General features: G+C 37.0%; 1 protein-coding gene across 5 annotated transcripts in view; it reads right to left on the reverse strand.

The window, feature by feature from the left end:
- Nucleotides 1-15,636, reverse strand: part of nol4lb (nucleolar protein 4-like b) — a 136,003-nt gene extending 120,367 nt beyond the window's left edge. Inside the window, exon 1 of one of the 5 annotated variants that reach the window (XM_051095851.1) lies at nt 14,545-15,636. In XM_051095851.1, coding sequence (XP_050951808.1) covers nt 14,545-14,880 — 336 coding nt within the window. In that variant the 5' untranslated portion in view covers nt 14,881-15,636. Of the gene's footprint in view, nt 1-5,129; nt 5,246-14,544 lie in introns of those variants that run through there. The other 4 variants (XM_051095852.1, XM_051095853.1, XM_051095854.1 and 1 more) reach the window with 4 other exon arrangements.
- Between the last annotated feature and the right edge of the window lie 413 nt (nt 15,637-16,049).

Consider the following 16,049-nt stretch of genomic DNA (forward strand, 5'->3'; position numbering starts at 1 on the left):
TTACCCAGGTGCTGGGTAGTTTTTCTGTGACTAAATTGCTGGATCATATTTAAGGCTGGGTTATTTTTTTCTACCCAAACGCTGGGTTAAGCCCATCTCTGACGAAACAACCCAGCTGCTGAGTTATAGTCAGTCAAAGCGTGGGCTTTTTGAGTCCTCTACAGAAGAGAACGGTTCTCAGTGCCACCGATTTGCACTTCTTCAGCGAAATAAAGGTTTGTATACATTTTATTTCATTTATTAAGTCTTTACTGTGCTGTAAATTGTATTATTTACGCAACATAAGGACGAGATGTCAGTCAGCTGCATCAGCAGTGGTCATTTCACATGATGGAAACGCCTTTTGCCTTGCATAAAATAAATGGATTTTATTAGTTATTGTACTGAGTTTAATCGTAAAATATGTTCTCTAATGTCAGGACTGTTTGTTTATGGGCAGGTTTTGGAATCAGTCACGGCATCTTTCAGCTACGAGTGAAATGTGAGGCCGCGGTCTGAAGTTCGCAGTTAACCAGGCGAACAGGAACCCTTCACCGGCTCAGATTTCGCCGACACACCGGCACGAAAATTTGCGATTACAGAGAATGGTTGAATACTCTAAAATTAAAATTATACTTTAAAATGTTACATTTTTTGTCTAAAATGCTTGTTAAATGAGTTTAATGTATGTAATATTGTAAACTATGCTGTATTCACTCAAAATACATCATAGTAAATTCAATTTGTCTTGTATTTTGTCCATGTGTTCTTGTTTAATATATGTTCATCTTTTGATTATTGCTGTTGCCTCTAGTAATTCAGTGTGGGTTTTTTTAATAAGTTTCAGTCAATTTTAAACCAGCAATATAATAATTTTTAAACAATAGTTGGTAGAAACATTTAACCCAACCAGCTTGGTCAAAATAACCCAAGCATGTGTTCTGTTCAATATTTACCCAGCGTGGGTTGCCAAATAACCCTAGCATTTTAGAGCGTAATGATGGGATTTTTATTTTTGGGTAAACTATCACTTTAAATATCAATTATGTCATCTTTGCACCAAATAGACATAAAAATAACTCTTCTTGTCTGCTCTTGGTGAGACAGACATGTGACTTTACGTCTTCCTATATAATAAATAAAGCCATTATATGAGACAAAAAGTCACACTGTGAGATATAACATTGCAAATTTATTCCCTACAGTGTGATGCTGTGATCTCACAGTGAGGTATTATTTTTTATTTTAAACTTTATCATCTCACAATTACCTGTTTTCTGAGGTGAAAATTGGTTATTTAAAGTCTAAGCCAAGAGTACACCCTTCAACTTTAATTTTATTGTCCTCCGCTTTATAAATATCTGCAACATCAGCGTTGAAAAACTCATAATGCTGGGCCACTGAAGATCGGTCACTAGGAGCGTACAAAAGTGCACGCTGTTCTCTACATTATCACTGCATCAGTTATTTCTGAACTCCGTACCTCCAGTAGTTTCAGTCGCATAATATTAATCTCCTTCTAGTTAACAGGAAAATTAGACTTATTTCATTTCTCTGTTCACGGGTGATAAATGAAACTAATCATTTTGGCCTGTCATTAGCTCCCTGCAGCTGTGTGTGCATGTATGTGTGTTTCTGTTAGACTTCAGGGGTGATGGTACGACACTTCCTCTTTTCTCTAATTCATAAATAATCACTCTCTCAGTCTCGTATCTGTCCTCATGGCTGCACAGCTGAATCTACAGCCACAGATACGGCCGGCCTCCTGGGGAGGTCAAATTATAGACCATCCTCCAAATGAAAGGCATGGTTTTGTCTAAAGGCGCCGTAGACATGATCCTTGTGAACACCCCATGAATATTCAGGACCAGTCACTCTATTTGCAGGTATCAAAAGTAGCTTCGCACCGACTTTATTAAAATCAATTAGTTCCACTATGATAGACTGTGCGACAGTGCTCTCTTCTAATCATTGATTTCAGACACATTCTCAGTGCCAATGTCATGAGATCGGTTTATTAGAGGTGCATGCTAAAGCTGGTCATAGCTGGTTTGCAGGCTTGTTTTAGAGGGGATTTGACCACATCTTGGCTAGTCAGGCTGGTTTTAGTTGGGAGACTAGTTAAACAATCAGTCAAAACCAGCTGAATAGTTACTTCCAACTTATACCAGCTAAGACCTTATTGATTTAGCTGTTTTTTTAGGGGAACGCCATTGTAACCAACTAAAGCACCTTAGAAGCAGCCTAGCAGCCTGATAGGACAGTGACTGATAGGACACTGCCTGTAAACAACTACATACCAACCACGTAGAATGCATAAAACACACTGCATACACTCAAAACACCTAACCTTGCCTTACAGACATGAAAAATATATCTTTCACAAGTTCGCACTTAGATAGCAAAATGTCTATTTTCCAATTAACCAATTCAAATGGAAAGCAAATATTCTATACGATTTAAATGGTTTATTAATAAACCTGCGATTAGTAGACTAATGCTTAAAATGAACGACTACTAGCTGAGCAGAAAAATAGCCTAGGGCAGCCCTACTGCACACCAAAAGTGAATATTCGCATCGCATTACTCACTCTAGATTACTTTTGGAAGGTTTTTCGCATTACATGTGAATTAAAACATACAACTGGACGTGTCAAACTGGATGTGTCAATAATCTATATGCTGACTGGCCTGCATAACAATGCCTCATGTGAATTTCCTGCTCAAGTTGAAATTTTTCAACTTGCATGGAAGATGCAATTGAGATGCATATTGCACATTCACGTCATCTGCGTTGCCTGCCACAAATTCACATCTATTTGCATTGTTGCATTGACTTTGTATGTAATCCAGTAGTGCAAATAATTAAATTCTGGTGTGCATACAATTAGTGATGGCCTTTTTTGACAGTGCAAGTAAGCATTTACTCAAAGCACCCTAGCAACCAGCCACAACACCTTAGAAAGATCATAACGATGCTCTGCCAATGCACGAGCATCTTAGGGTGTGCGCACACCAAAAGCGGCACAAATATTTGCATTGCGTTACTGGCTCAATATTACCTGCATGTCATGTTTTTCATGTCAAAATTGCGCATGCTCTCCTCCATTTTCTGATACAACCAGACATTTTTTTTAAAAGATTAATTTTTGACGTTTTTGCCTTTTATTGATAGGACAGTAGTGAGACAGAAAACGAAGTGGGAGAGAGAGGGGGGACGGGATCGGGAAAGGTCCAAGAGCCGGGATTCGAACACAGTACACCCGAAACGCAACTGCCCACGAGGCTATTGGTGCCAACACAACCAGACATGTTAATAAGCTCTTTGCTGATTGGCTTGCATGACAACGAGTCACACAAATTTTCCCTTCATGTTGAAATTTTTCAACTTGTGCGAAGACGTGACTGAGGCGAATATCGCAGGTTCATAGCAAACACATTGCCCAATTTGCATTATTTGCATTGCCTGACACAAATTCACGTCTATTCGTGTTGCTGCATTGAATTTGTATGGAATCTACTCAAACAAATACTTAAATTCTGGTGTGCACACAGTTTGTGATGGGCTTTTTTGACTCTGCAAGAAAGCATTTACTCAAAGCATCATAGCAACTACCTAAAACACCTAGCAATGCACTACCAATCCTCTAGCATTTTAAAGGGCTCATTGGATGCAAAACTCACTTTTACATGTTGTTTGAACATAAATGTGTGTTGGCAATGTGTGTACACAACCACCCTATTATGATAAAAATCCACCCAGTGGTATTTTTGTAATTTTTATAAGAAATATCCCCTTTTTCAAATCAAGCCATTCACAGCTCCTTGTCGGTGTGACGTCACACAGGCCAAGGTCGCTTGATTGACATGACCGTCTTACCTTAGACCCACCCTGACTGGGCTGTGAACAGTCCAACTTCAAGCTCCATTGTTTTGACTCACACTGTTGCAGGGGAAGACAAGAATCTCTCCGATTGAGCGATTAAGGTGTTTTGTAGCTTCACCTACAGCAAATGTAAGGGTTTTTATGAATCTTTGCAAATCGCCTTTCTTAATAATGTGCTAGTTAGCAAGTACTGTGGCTAAACGCGGCTAAGGTAAACAGACCGGCTCATCACCCCACAGAAGAGAGGGTTGGGGTGAGCAGAGCTCATTAGCATTTAAAGGAACATGCAATAGAATGGCTCGCTCTGAACAGGGCTGATTTTGACAAGGTAAAAAGGGTGTTTTTTACACTACCACTGAGAAATTTTAGCCAAAGTATGTTATAGACTTTATAGACCCTAAAGAATCATTAGCTTGTGGAAAATGGGCATCCGAGGACCCCTTAAAGGTTTGTGCACAACACAAGCAAAGTGAATATTTGCATCATGTTACTTGATCATGGGATGTTTTTTTTGCACCACAATGTGAATAAAAACATTAAAACAATCCAAAATATTTTCTGATGCAACCGGACATGTCAAACTGGATGTATCAAGCTCTTTGCTGACTGGTTTGCGTGACAACATGTCATGTGAATTTCCTGCTGGAGCTGAAATGTTTTAACTTGAGCGGAAAACACAATTGAGGCAAATATTGTGCATTCGCATTCCCCTATTGGACAATTGCCCAAAAAGAACATCCTAGCAAGCCCAAAGCAAACACCCAAAACACCATAGAAAAAGCATAGCAATACATTCAGAGCATCTTAGCACTCTACCACCGTTTATTACATTTTGCATGAAGTGTAAACTTGGTCATAGAGACTTTTGATCGTGCCAGTAAGCACACCCTGTTGAAAAAAAAAAACAGCATATGCTAATTTGTTTTGTTTTGAAGCACGGTTGAGCTGGTTTAAGCTGGTCCTTAGTTGGTCATGAGCTGGTTTAAGCTGGTACAAGCTAGGCAAGCCAGTAAAAATCTGTCACTGGGGTGTTACACTCTCAAAACATACAAATATGTACCTTTAAGGTACACCTTTTTAAAATGTACCGCCCCAGTGGCCGCTTTTGCACCCAAAACCCTCTAGCAACCACCCCAAACAACTAAGAAACAGCACAACAATGGTCTACCAGTGCCCTAACATCTCAGTGGCTAGTTTTATGTGAGCAAACACCACTGACATTTTCTTCAAATCGAGTTTGCTGTATTGTGTGACATTCTGTTACCTGTAGGAGCTCTTAATGAAGTCCCGCAGAGAAGAGGACATCGTGTGTGTGTGCTAGAGAACACACTGACCACTAGCTGCCCTGCAAACATGCATATGGCCCCGTGTACAGCAGAACAACACTCTCTGTTCCAATGCATTCGTCTTTTTATCAGCTTCTGCCCTCTCATCCCCCTCCTTCCCTCCCGCTTCCTCTGCTCCTGTTAGCCTGAACACTCACTACCACAATTACTGCTGGAGCTACATCTACAGCTGCTCAACTAACAGAGGGGGGTCAGGACTGCCGCGTGTGTGCGGCAGTGGTAATCTGAGGGAAAGAGGAGAGGACGGCGAGAGAGAGATGTTTTCTCTGGTTTTCTCGTTGTCGTGAAGCCAAATAAACCTAGAGCCCTTGATGAGCAGTCAGTGGATGTGACAAACTCTTGCTCTTTACTTGCTCTGAATGATTAACCACTCAGATCACTGTCCTTATACAACACTAAACCAACCAACATACACACACACACACACACACAGGCACTAATCTTACCAGCTGCTTCCCTACACCTGCTTTTTGTGTGTGTATGTGTGACAGTGTGTGTAAGAGATATTTGAGCCCCGGGTAACAGCGACTGGGGGGTAGGGGGTGTTCTGAGGTAGCTCATCTTAGGTGGCCACATGAAAGAGAAAAAGGTGCCTTGAAAAAAAAAACAAAGTTTGCTTTATGACAAAGACGCTCAAGTTTTTTAAATTAGCAGATCAATTCAAGTTTTCTCTGGTCATAATTGCAGGAAATTGCCTTGCAGTCCATTTCTTATGTAAATTTTTGGCCAATGAGAAAAGCAGATAATTATTTTCATGATATGCCTGATAAGTGATAGCAGATTTATCTGCTGATGGCAGATAATCAATTATATACAATTTTTTTCTAAATAAATTCAAAACTAAACTAAAAACCAAAGTCAGTAATCGTAGAGGTTACAAAAATTCATTTAGGGATCATAAAATTATAATATATAGTATGAAAAATTAATACTATGAATTTGTTAAGGAATACATTCAACAGTGATCAGGAATGTTTCTTTTAACTAAAACTAATAATATTTTTCTTAACTGAAATAAAGCTGAAATAAAATATAAATATTGGATTAAAACTGACAAAAATGACATGTTGTCAAGCACATTAATGTGAAGCACTAAAATTTCTAAAACTGAAATAAAAATCAAAGCCGAGTAGAAATCTTAAAAAAGTGACAAAAGCACATAACTGATTTAGTAAAATTAAAATAAATAATACTAAAATAACATTGACAGTGATTAAATTATTCATGTTTTTTAAAAATTAACTTTCGGTGAGCTTTAGATGACTGCAAAAAAATATATACAAAAATGTAAAACTTTAGAAAATGACTACAAACAATTAAATATACTGACTGATACCAATAAATAAAAAAAATTCTAAACAACCTGGTACCAATAAATTTTGTATTCCTATTTATCAGACAACAATTTGTGAATTTCAAAACTCTGTTTAAAGAAAGCAATCATAGAAGGCTAAAAAAAAAAAAAAAAAAAAAAAAAAAAAAAAAAAAAAAGTAAAAATATATATAGCCATGATGGGCCCAAGCCTCCGGTGCCACCGCCACCCGATGCCATCAAGAAAACAGTGCACAGAGGGCACATGCATTTACAATAACCCTCTGGCAGTCAAGTTTTAAGGGTTACAGCAATGAAAGGGCTACACTATAACATCAACAGTGTGAAACAAGAGCGTGAGCGTGAAAGAACGTGCTGCTGAGGTCCTTTCCCATAGTTTTTAATTTATTTATTTATTTTTTAATACTGTGAGATAGCGGAGCGCAACAACTATTTCACATATAGACATAAAGGATCTGATGATGAAGTTACTAAAGAGGAGGAGTCCTGTTTTATGCACAGTTGCACTGTGCTCGCTTTTCTAAATGTAAACTACGTGGTAGGCTGCATTGCAGACTGCTACCTAAACATACAAGGGGTGGTCAAAATTTTGGAGACTATCCGAAAGTCTGTTAGTGTAATGATGCGGTATAGCGCTCCTGACTTGACAGGCAGCTCTCGTTAAATCTGTGAATTGAAAGTGAAAGCCATCTCACTTTAAACTCATTTTTCTCAAAATTACATTCCTGAAAATCATAGCTATCAGCCAACTTAAGGTAGGTTCAAGCTACGGACAAAATAACGTTTTGAAAAGGGCTTGAACTCAGCTTTCATATGGTATCAAAACCTAAAAAAGGTCAAATTTCACCAGGTGTTGGGTTTTCCCAAGCAGCAATGACGGGCCCAAGCCTCTGGTGCCACCACCACACCAGTGGCATCAAATAAACAGTGCACAGAGAGCACATGCATTTACGATAACCCTCTGGCAGTCTGGTTTTAAGGGTTACAGCAATGAAAGTGTTACACTATATAGACAGTATGAAACATACACAAAGGGAACAATATATAAAACTTTGGTAACAATTTACAATAAGGTTTTATTTTAACAGTATTAGTTAACATGAACAATACTTATATAGCATTTATTAATCTTAGCTAATATTAAGTTCAAAATGTACTAATACATTATTAAAATTTAAAGTTGTATCTTTTAACATTAGTTAATGTACTGTGAACCAATATAAACATGAAAATAATTAAACTTTTTTGGAAAAATAAGGACACGATTTTTATTTTCAAAACAGCTGGACGGAGCACAAATGAATGGAAAAAAACACAGGGTTCTTGAGATGCTCATGGCACAAACTGCTGAAAAAAAACACCCAAAATGCCCGTCCCTAATCAGAAATAATAAACACGTCACAGCTCACTGACTGTCTAGATAAACACTGCAAAAACACCTCCCACTCCAACTGCAGGGGTACGGCCCATGATGATGTCTACGATCACAAGCACGTTCTCTTCTCTACACCTGCACATGGCTGACCACAAACACAAACAGCCATCAGACACTCCCACCCAGTGTGTGCCGAGGGAGGGGCTTTCAGTAATACAGAATAATTTAGCTCAGCATTTGGGGCTCCTTTAGGGCACCGAGATGAATGGACTGATAAAACAGGCCGTCCCAGTTGAGATGCTCCCTTAGGCAGAGTAAAGGCTAGACTACACGCATACACATACATCTGAGGACAAAGTGAGCTATATTTTACACATATTTGAGTTAGTAGATTTTGCAGTCTTTTTGTTGAATATGATGCAATAAACTGCAGTGTACGGCACAAAATAGAAAGAATCATCTTTCTTTTAAGTCCTCACAGGCTACATGCACAAATTCTAGTAGTCTGATTTGTTGTATGATCTCATTCTTTTTGGTGAACCAAAACCATACAGCATTTAGCCCAAAATTAGCCCAAGAAGATTTCCTAAATTAATTAATCAAAAATTTCAAAAATGAAAAAGTGTAGCCTGATTCATTAATAAATGACTCTTATGAGACAGTTCTTTTTAGTGAATCAAAAATATACAAAGTATCAAGTGTATCCCAATTCCCAAAGATATCCCAAAGATATTGATGCAATAATCTGCCGTGTACCACAAAAAATGAGTAAGAATCATCTTTCTATCGAATCCTTACAGGCTACATACACAAACTTTACTAGGCTGATTCATTCCATGAGCTCGTTCATTTTAGTGAATCAAAAAATTATCCATAGATTTCCTAAATTACTGAATCAAAAACATTCAGTATGACAAGTGAATCACAAATATACAAAGCATCAAGTTTATCACGATTCCCAAAGATATTGAACCTTATGATTCTTCAACAAAAACTACATTTAAAAAATGAATGCAAGAACATTTTATCAAGTCATCACAGGCTATAAGCAAAAACAAACATACAAAACATATAATATATGTGATTTGTGCACAAATGACTCCTACTAACTGATTCTTTTAAGTGAATCAGAATCATACATACTGACAAGTGTAGCCCAATTCTCTAAATGAATGACTCTTAAAAGCCATTTGCACAAAGAATGATAACAATAATGATAACTCTAAACTATTGCAGTCTATGATGCAAAAAACTGAGCAAAATGAGCAAGAATCATCTTTCTATTGAATCCTCACAGGCTACATGCACAAACTTCACTAGTCTGATTCATTCTATGAGCTCGTTCATTTTAGTGAATCAAAAAAAAGCTTAAAATTTCCTAAATCAATGAATCAAAAACATTCAGTATGACAAGTGTAGCCCGATTCATGAACAAATAAATCTAAGTAATTCACAAATATACAAAGTATCAAGTTTATTCTGATTCCCAAAGATTTTGAACCTTATGATTCATTAAAAAAAATTGTAATGCAAGAAAAATTTTCTATAAAGTCATCACAGGCTATAATATATAGTATAATTGGTGCACAAATGACTCATATGAACTGTTTTTTTTAGTGATTCAAAATAATACCAAATGACAAGCATAGCCCAGTTCCCTAAATTAATGACTCTTAAGGGCCATTCACACCAAGGATGATAACTACTGTATAATGATAACTATAAAGTATTAATAATCATTTTAAATCTGTGAGAATAGTGAAAAGTCCACACTACAGCTATTACAGTAATGACACAGAGGAATGGCTTACAGAACAATCTTTTCCACCTAACGAACAATAAAAACACTGACAGCCAATTAAAACCCACCGACTTTAAAGAGCTTGAGCATTCAAGGTGGCAAATGACAAAACTTAAAGTGAACTTTAAGCCCTTTATTAACCCTTTTTTTAGTTAATCAAAAACATACAATGTAACAAGCGAATTCTGATTCCCAAAATGAATGAATCATATGAGTCACGAACAATGAGTTTGAATCAGTTTGAAACACCGCTCTATATAATTTACAAAAATTCAACCATGTTAAAGTGTGTAATTGTCCAAATGCTTTTTAGGGTCAATGTATTTGATGGTTTTATCCTCTCTTGAAATTCTCACTTCCTTGTCCTACACACAACAAAATAAAAGAAGCTTCTAGGACAAAATCAGCTAAAGAGAGAACAGCGTTCTTCTGCAACAGTTGCCCAGTGTGCTTGAAGAGAGAGAGAGAAAGGGGAGGAAAGAGAGGAACGTTAGGGGCTATTAATAGTGTCCACAGACGCTGGTGTCAACTGCATGTGATGGCTGTGTGACTGTTTCCTCCAGCCACCTCTTTCTCCCTCTCTTGAAATCCCCTCTGCTTTCCCTTGCTCCATCTCATTGTCATGTTTCTGTCTTGCGCTGGTGTGAAAAAAATTCCCTCCATCTTTTATTCTTCTCGTCTTACGCCTCCAACTCCATAAACGTCATCCTCATATAACTCTCCTTCACTTTTTCTACATTATGAAGTAGTGCTACAGGTCATTTAAGGCGAGTCAGATGATCCCTTTACATGTGTGAACGATGTCTGCTGTATTCACACTATTTTAAGCGGTGTGTTTTGATGAGTAATACTGTAAGCATCTGAGAAAAAAATAACGACAGACTGATTATTATCTTCAGACTGAGCTGCAGATCAATTCACTCTAGCGTCAAAACTACTATTATGCACAAGAACAACAAAGAGAGGTAAACATTAGAATGCAGGATTGTAATTAGTTTCGACTTAAAAAAAAAGACATTTTTAATGTGAACAAAAGAACATTAAAGTGCCCCAAAATTAAACCTTTTTTCATTATTTACTCATCCTCACATTGCTTCAAACCCCATGCTGTTGTTTTTTTTCTAGTGAACACAAAAGTAGAACTTTCATAGGAAATTTTGAAGCTACTCTTCCTTATCTCAACCATTTACAGTCGGTAGGGGCTGTGAAGTTCCAAGAAGGACAAAAAAAAAAAAAAACAGCATAAAAACCACCCAAATGCATCATAAAACCATTGTTACAGTAGTCCATGTCGGTGTTATTATTGACATACTATAACAGTATTTATTCATATTATCATATTCATATATAAATTGATTTTTACATCAATTTTCATTTTTATCTATTTTAAGTTTCCTCATTTTGTTTGCATTTGACGTTATTTTCATTTTTAAAATATTTTTTAGCTTTACTTATATAATAGCCATCTTTTTACTCCAAGGCAACATTTTTAAATTAAGTTTTTAAAGTATGAGTTTCTCGTCTAGTATTCATTTCAGATTATTTTATTTACTAAAAATGATTGATAGTTTTAGTTAACAATAACAACACTTGTCCATGAATGCCGTTTCACATTTTCTTCCGCCATACTGTAGTTTTCTGTGAAAAACAGAGTAAAATTTTAATCAACAATCACTAATAAGCTGCATTTATTTTCAGAATTCATATGGAAACCATAAGTAGGGCTCTATGATTTCCACGATGCAGGAAAACACAGACGGAATTGCGGAATCCAGTCATAATAATGGAATTTACTTTATAATGCGGTTTGTCACAGACTTTGAGATGAATAAATCAAAAGTTTGTCAGTAAACCTTAAACAAAACGTGATATTGACTAGTGTCTGTGAATATTAAGCTGCAAAAAAATATGAAAAATATTTAAATATGAATCCTGCATGCTCTGCATGTCTCTGTTTAAATTAAACATTATTTTGTAAGGAATATTTACCAGAAAAATGATTTAACAGAATTTATTTACCAGAAAAATATAAATACACAACAGTATTGCTGGGGGAAAGTAAATAAATAAATAAATAAAGTAATTAACATTTTGTAAAACCACTTAATTAGCGATGCTTTCGATTATTAAATTTAATGAAGCCATTAAAACGAAATCCAAAAAAACCCAGAATTTTTTATTTTTAAATAAAACTGAATTTGAATAAATAAATAAATAAATAAATCGTATTTCATAGGGCCTTAAAAATTACTTTTTGTTAAACTTTTAATAAATTACTGTTAAATTCTGTACGTTTCATGATTTTAATTAATTAGACATGCTTTTTGATTAACATTTAAAAATGTAACAATTAAAACAGAGTCTAGAAAAAATATAACGTAAAAAATGGAATCTAGAAAAATTAAAATGGGGAAAAAAAAAACGGAATTTGGGAAGATTTTTATATAGCCTACTTAATTGTGTTTTGTCTTTGTCATTGCAAGTTGGAAATGGATAATCAAAAACAGATGTATAAGATAGTGAAAAAATAACAGCGTATGGGTATGGAACAACATAAACGGGAGTAAATAATGACTGAATTTTCATTCTGGGTTAAATTATTCTTTAAAAATTCAGTTAAGAGCATTCATGAGTCATTAGGTGACCTCTGACATAATTTCCATTCAGTCAGAATTTGTATTTCAAAATAAAAGATTCTGTCATCAGGATCTTGTGTTACCTGTGCACATTGCAAGACAGTCCCTGCACCGCTAATCGAATGGAGAGGGAATCACTTTCTCTCCGTTTTTCCTTTTTCGCATCAATTAGCCCCCCTGAGTGAACTGAATGGGAGGCATGTCTCAAAGAAAGCAGAACACACACATACCCAAAGCAAGAGAGAGTGAGCGAAAATAGTATTTGAATAGGACAAATCTGGGGCAGCCTCTTCATTATGAGGGTACACAGAGCGCGGAGTGTGCATCCATCTTAACATTTCCATCATACCAGTTTCCTTTCCTTTATCAGTGAAATAGTCCTAAGATGAATCTTCATCTGGGCTCCTCATTATTCCATTTGTTCCGTTGAGAGCTGACCTGTTCACCTCATCTCTGCCTCTCTATCTCTCCCTATTGCTCTCATACAAACACACATTTCTCTGGCCTTTTCACCAATAATGCCACACACTGCCATATTGTCTCACTAAGCTACACAGGTGAACCAATTCGGCAGGTGTGTTTGGGTTTAGTCAATTATTATAATAAAGTCAACGGTTTGGAAACCTGAACTCTTCAGTTCAGAAAAAGATTAATCATTTTAAAAAGATAACGCAGGCAGAGACTATACGAGTCATTCTTATAAAAGACATGCATCTTTTCTGTAAAACAGGTCTCAATATATACACTGCCAGTCAAAAGTATTTGAACAGTAAGATTTTTAAAGAATTCTCTTCTGCCCACCAAGCCTGCATTTATTTGATTCAAAGTACAGCAAAAGCAGTAAAATTTTGAAATATTTTTACTATTTAAAATAGAATACATTTTAAAATGTAATTTATTCCTGTGATTTCAAAGCTGAATTTTTAGCATCATTCTAATTTGCTGTTTATTATTCATATTATTATCAATATTTAAAACAATGAATAGAAAGCTCCAAAGATCAGTAGTATTGCTAAAAATTCAGCTTTGAAATCCCAGGAACAAATTACATTTTTTAAAAAAAAGAACAGAAAACAGTTATTTCAAATAGTACAAATATTTCAAAATGTTACTTTATTTATTTATTTTTGCTTTGGATCAAATAAATGCAGGCTTGGTGAGCAGAAGAGAGACTTTAAAAATCTTTAAAAAATTTTTTTTTTTTGCCTGGTTGTGTAAATGTTGTTAAAAAGCAAAACTTGAAGCAAATATCTTTTTATTTCACTAAATGCTTGTCCTAATGGTAAAACACAAAAGAGAGAGAGAGAGAGAGAGAGAGAGAGAGAGAAATGCAGAGAGGGCCAGCATAAGTTCAAATGAGATGCCAATTCTTATGAATTCCCATCAATTTGCCAACTTAAAACAGTTACAAACTGCCATGAGAGTGTCCAACTAACTCATGTGGATCACTTATGTCACATTAGAAAAATTCTAAAAAAAATAAATAAAAAAAGGCACTCATGAGGGTCAAAAGGTGTCCTCTTGGTTGTCTGGTTTTCTTGTCACATGACAACAAAAATGCCTTCCTGCATGCTGGTTACATTAACTGACTTTTTAAAACCATATTTTTTATACCACTGCTCATTTATGTACAATACCACCATTTATAATAATTAAAATAAAAAGATTGACACAGTATAATAAATTATATTAAATAATATTTATGCCAATTTTTTGTTTTGTTTTTTTTTTTAAGCCCAGAAATTGAAAAAAACATTTAAAAAAACTGAAAACATAATCACAAAGGGGTGCATTCAAGTCACTGACTGTGAATTTTAATATATAGCCTATTTTAAATAGTATGCCATCTTAAATGCACATTTCAAAACGCATTTGATTATAATATCCTGAAACTGGTGTTCATTGTCAGTGACTGATAGTGATAACAGAAAGAGCTTCCGGACAATCGGGTGGCAGAGCTGCCACGGTTCCCGTGGATACCGGGCGGAGTGGCACAGGAACAAGTGGTTACCAGAGACCCGAGAGAGACATAAGCTCAACTACAGATATACAACCCTGAACGAGATTCACCGGCAGCGAAACGCGTAAACGTGCGCCATTGTGCGCTTGGCTCAGAATTTGCATAGGCAAATATCGGGCACTATTACGCGTTTGATTAGCAGACGAGGAAAAGAGCACCTATACTAACCGTTGTCTTGATGGGAACGTACAGGACCGGTCTGTCCGCTGCCCCGTTCTCGTTCGGCTTGCCGTCAGTGCTGCCCACCTGGAAACCTTTGGATTTCACCCAGAACTTAAATTTGGCGTTGATGTGGTTGCTCTCGATATAGACGCCCTCCGAGTCGTCGCTCTGTAAGAGGGTCTGCAGAATTTTGTTGTATTTTCGCCGGGTGACGGTCTTTGTTTTGCCGGAGTCCCCGTAAGTGCGCAGGCACCACTCCTGAAAATCACCAAACATCTCCGCCTCGGACACCGCTGGGCTTCGGCTCCTTCTCGTGAAATCCGCCCGTTTTTTGGCTGACATGGCTTTGTCGGTCCTCCTCCGGAACGAAAGAGGCTTCGGAGATATGCTAGATATGTAGATAAAGCTCCTAATTTAGCGCGAACACAAATTAGAATATTGTTCAAATCCCGTGCCGCACAAACACACGACTTGACGCCGGTGTATTTGTCTGTCCTCGCACCTGTTAACGGAGCCGTTTCTTCTGTCCCACAGGATGGCAAACAAATGACAGTCCCGCGTCTCCTGTTGAGGAACTGAAAGAGGGGCCGTCCTACAAACGGCTTTCGCCCACCTGTAAGCCGAAGGCTAATTAAACCAATCTGTCCTTCGCCTAAATACGACGACTAGACTGTGTTAATACGCCACGAATTGCTTATATTGAGGAGCGAGTGATCCTCTCAGCGTCCGTTCGTCGGTCGGCTCAGTGAATGAACTGCTGCTCCACCTGAAATCGCTCGCCACCTGTTAGAATGAGCTCGAGCCTCGACGCTCAGCGCGCCTGTCCACGCTGAAAACGGGACTGTGCGTGTAACGTGAGATATGGGGCATACTAACTGACCCGAGAGGCCGTAGGATGGATGGGTTTGAGCGGCGTCCCATGCGCGGTGGGACAGTCCAGATCCAGGAAGTGCACGCGTTCAGATAGCCCAAATCAACACAAAGCAGATGAGTGTCCCACAGAAACCAGTTTCGACCAGGAGGTTACTGTTTACATGCTGTTTGTGTATTTTATTTTAAATGACTTATTTTTAGTAAGTGCATCCAGGCTAAACAGAACGAGAATAATTACTGAGAATAATTATTTTGGATAATGTTTTTGTTTTTTGTTTTTTTGGATGCGAAATAATGAATATAAAAACATGAATGGGTGAATTAAACTATGGCGTTAAAAATGCAAAATGAAAATGTAAATAATAAACATTTAAATGTATATTGAAAATATATACAGTTTAAGTCTATTCTGGTGCTGTGTTTGATTTAAGGGTGTTCACATTGTGAGCTATAGACACCATTAGCAAAGCTAAAAAGTTGAGCAAAGCATGCAAATGAGGAAAGCAGGAACACCTAGTAGAAACCAACATCATAGCAACTCTGAGATCTTTAACAGTTTAATTACTGTCAGTGTGAACAGCAATTAAACATAAGCAGCATCAGTGCCACCTTTGATGATACTAGGGGCTGAGGTGGGT

The sequence above is a fragment of the Labeo rohita genome, chromosome 23, assembly GCF_022985175.1.
Source record: "Labeo rohita strain BAU-BD-2019 chromosome 23, IGBB_LRoh.1.0, whole genome shotgun sequence".
Taxonomy (NCBI): domain Eukaryota; kingdom Metazoa; phylum Chordata; class Actinopteri; order Cypriniformes; family Cyprinidae; genus Labeo; species Labeo rohita.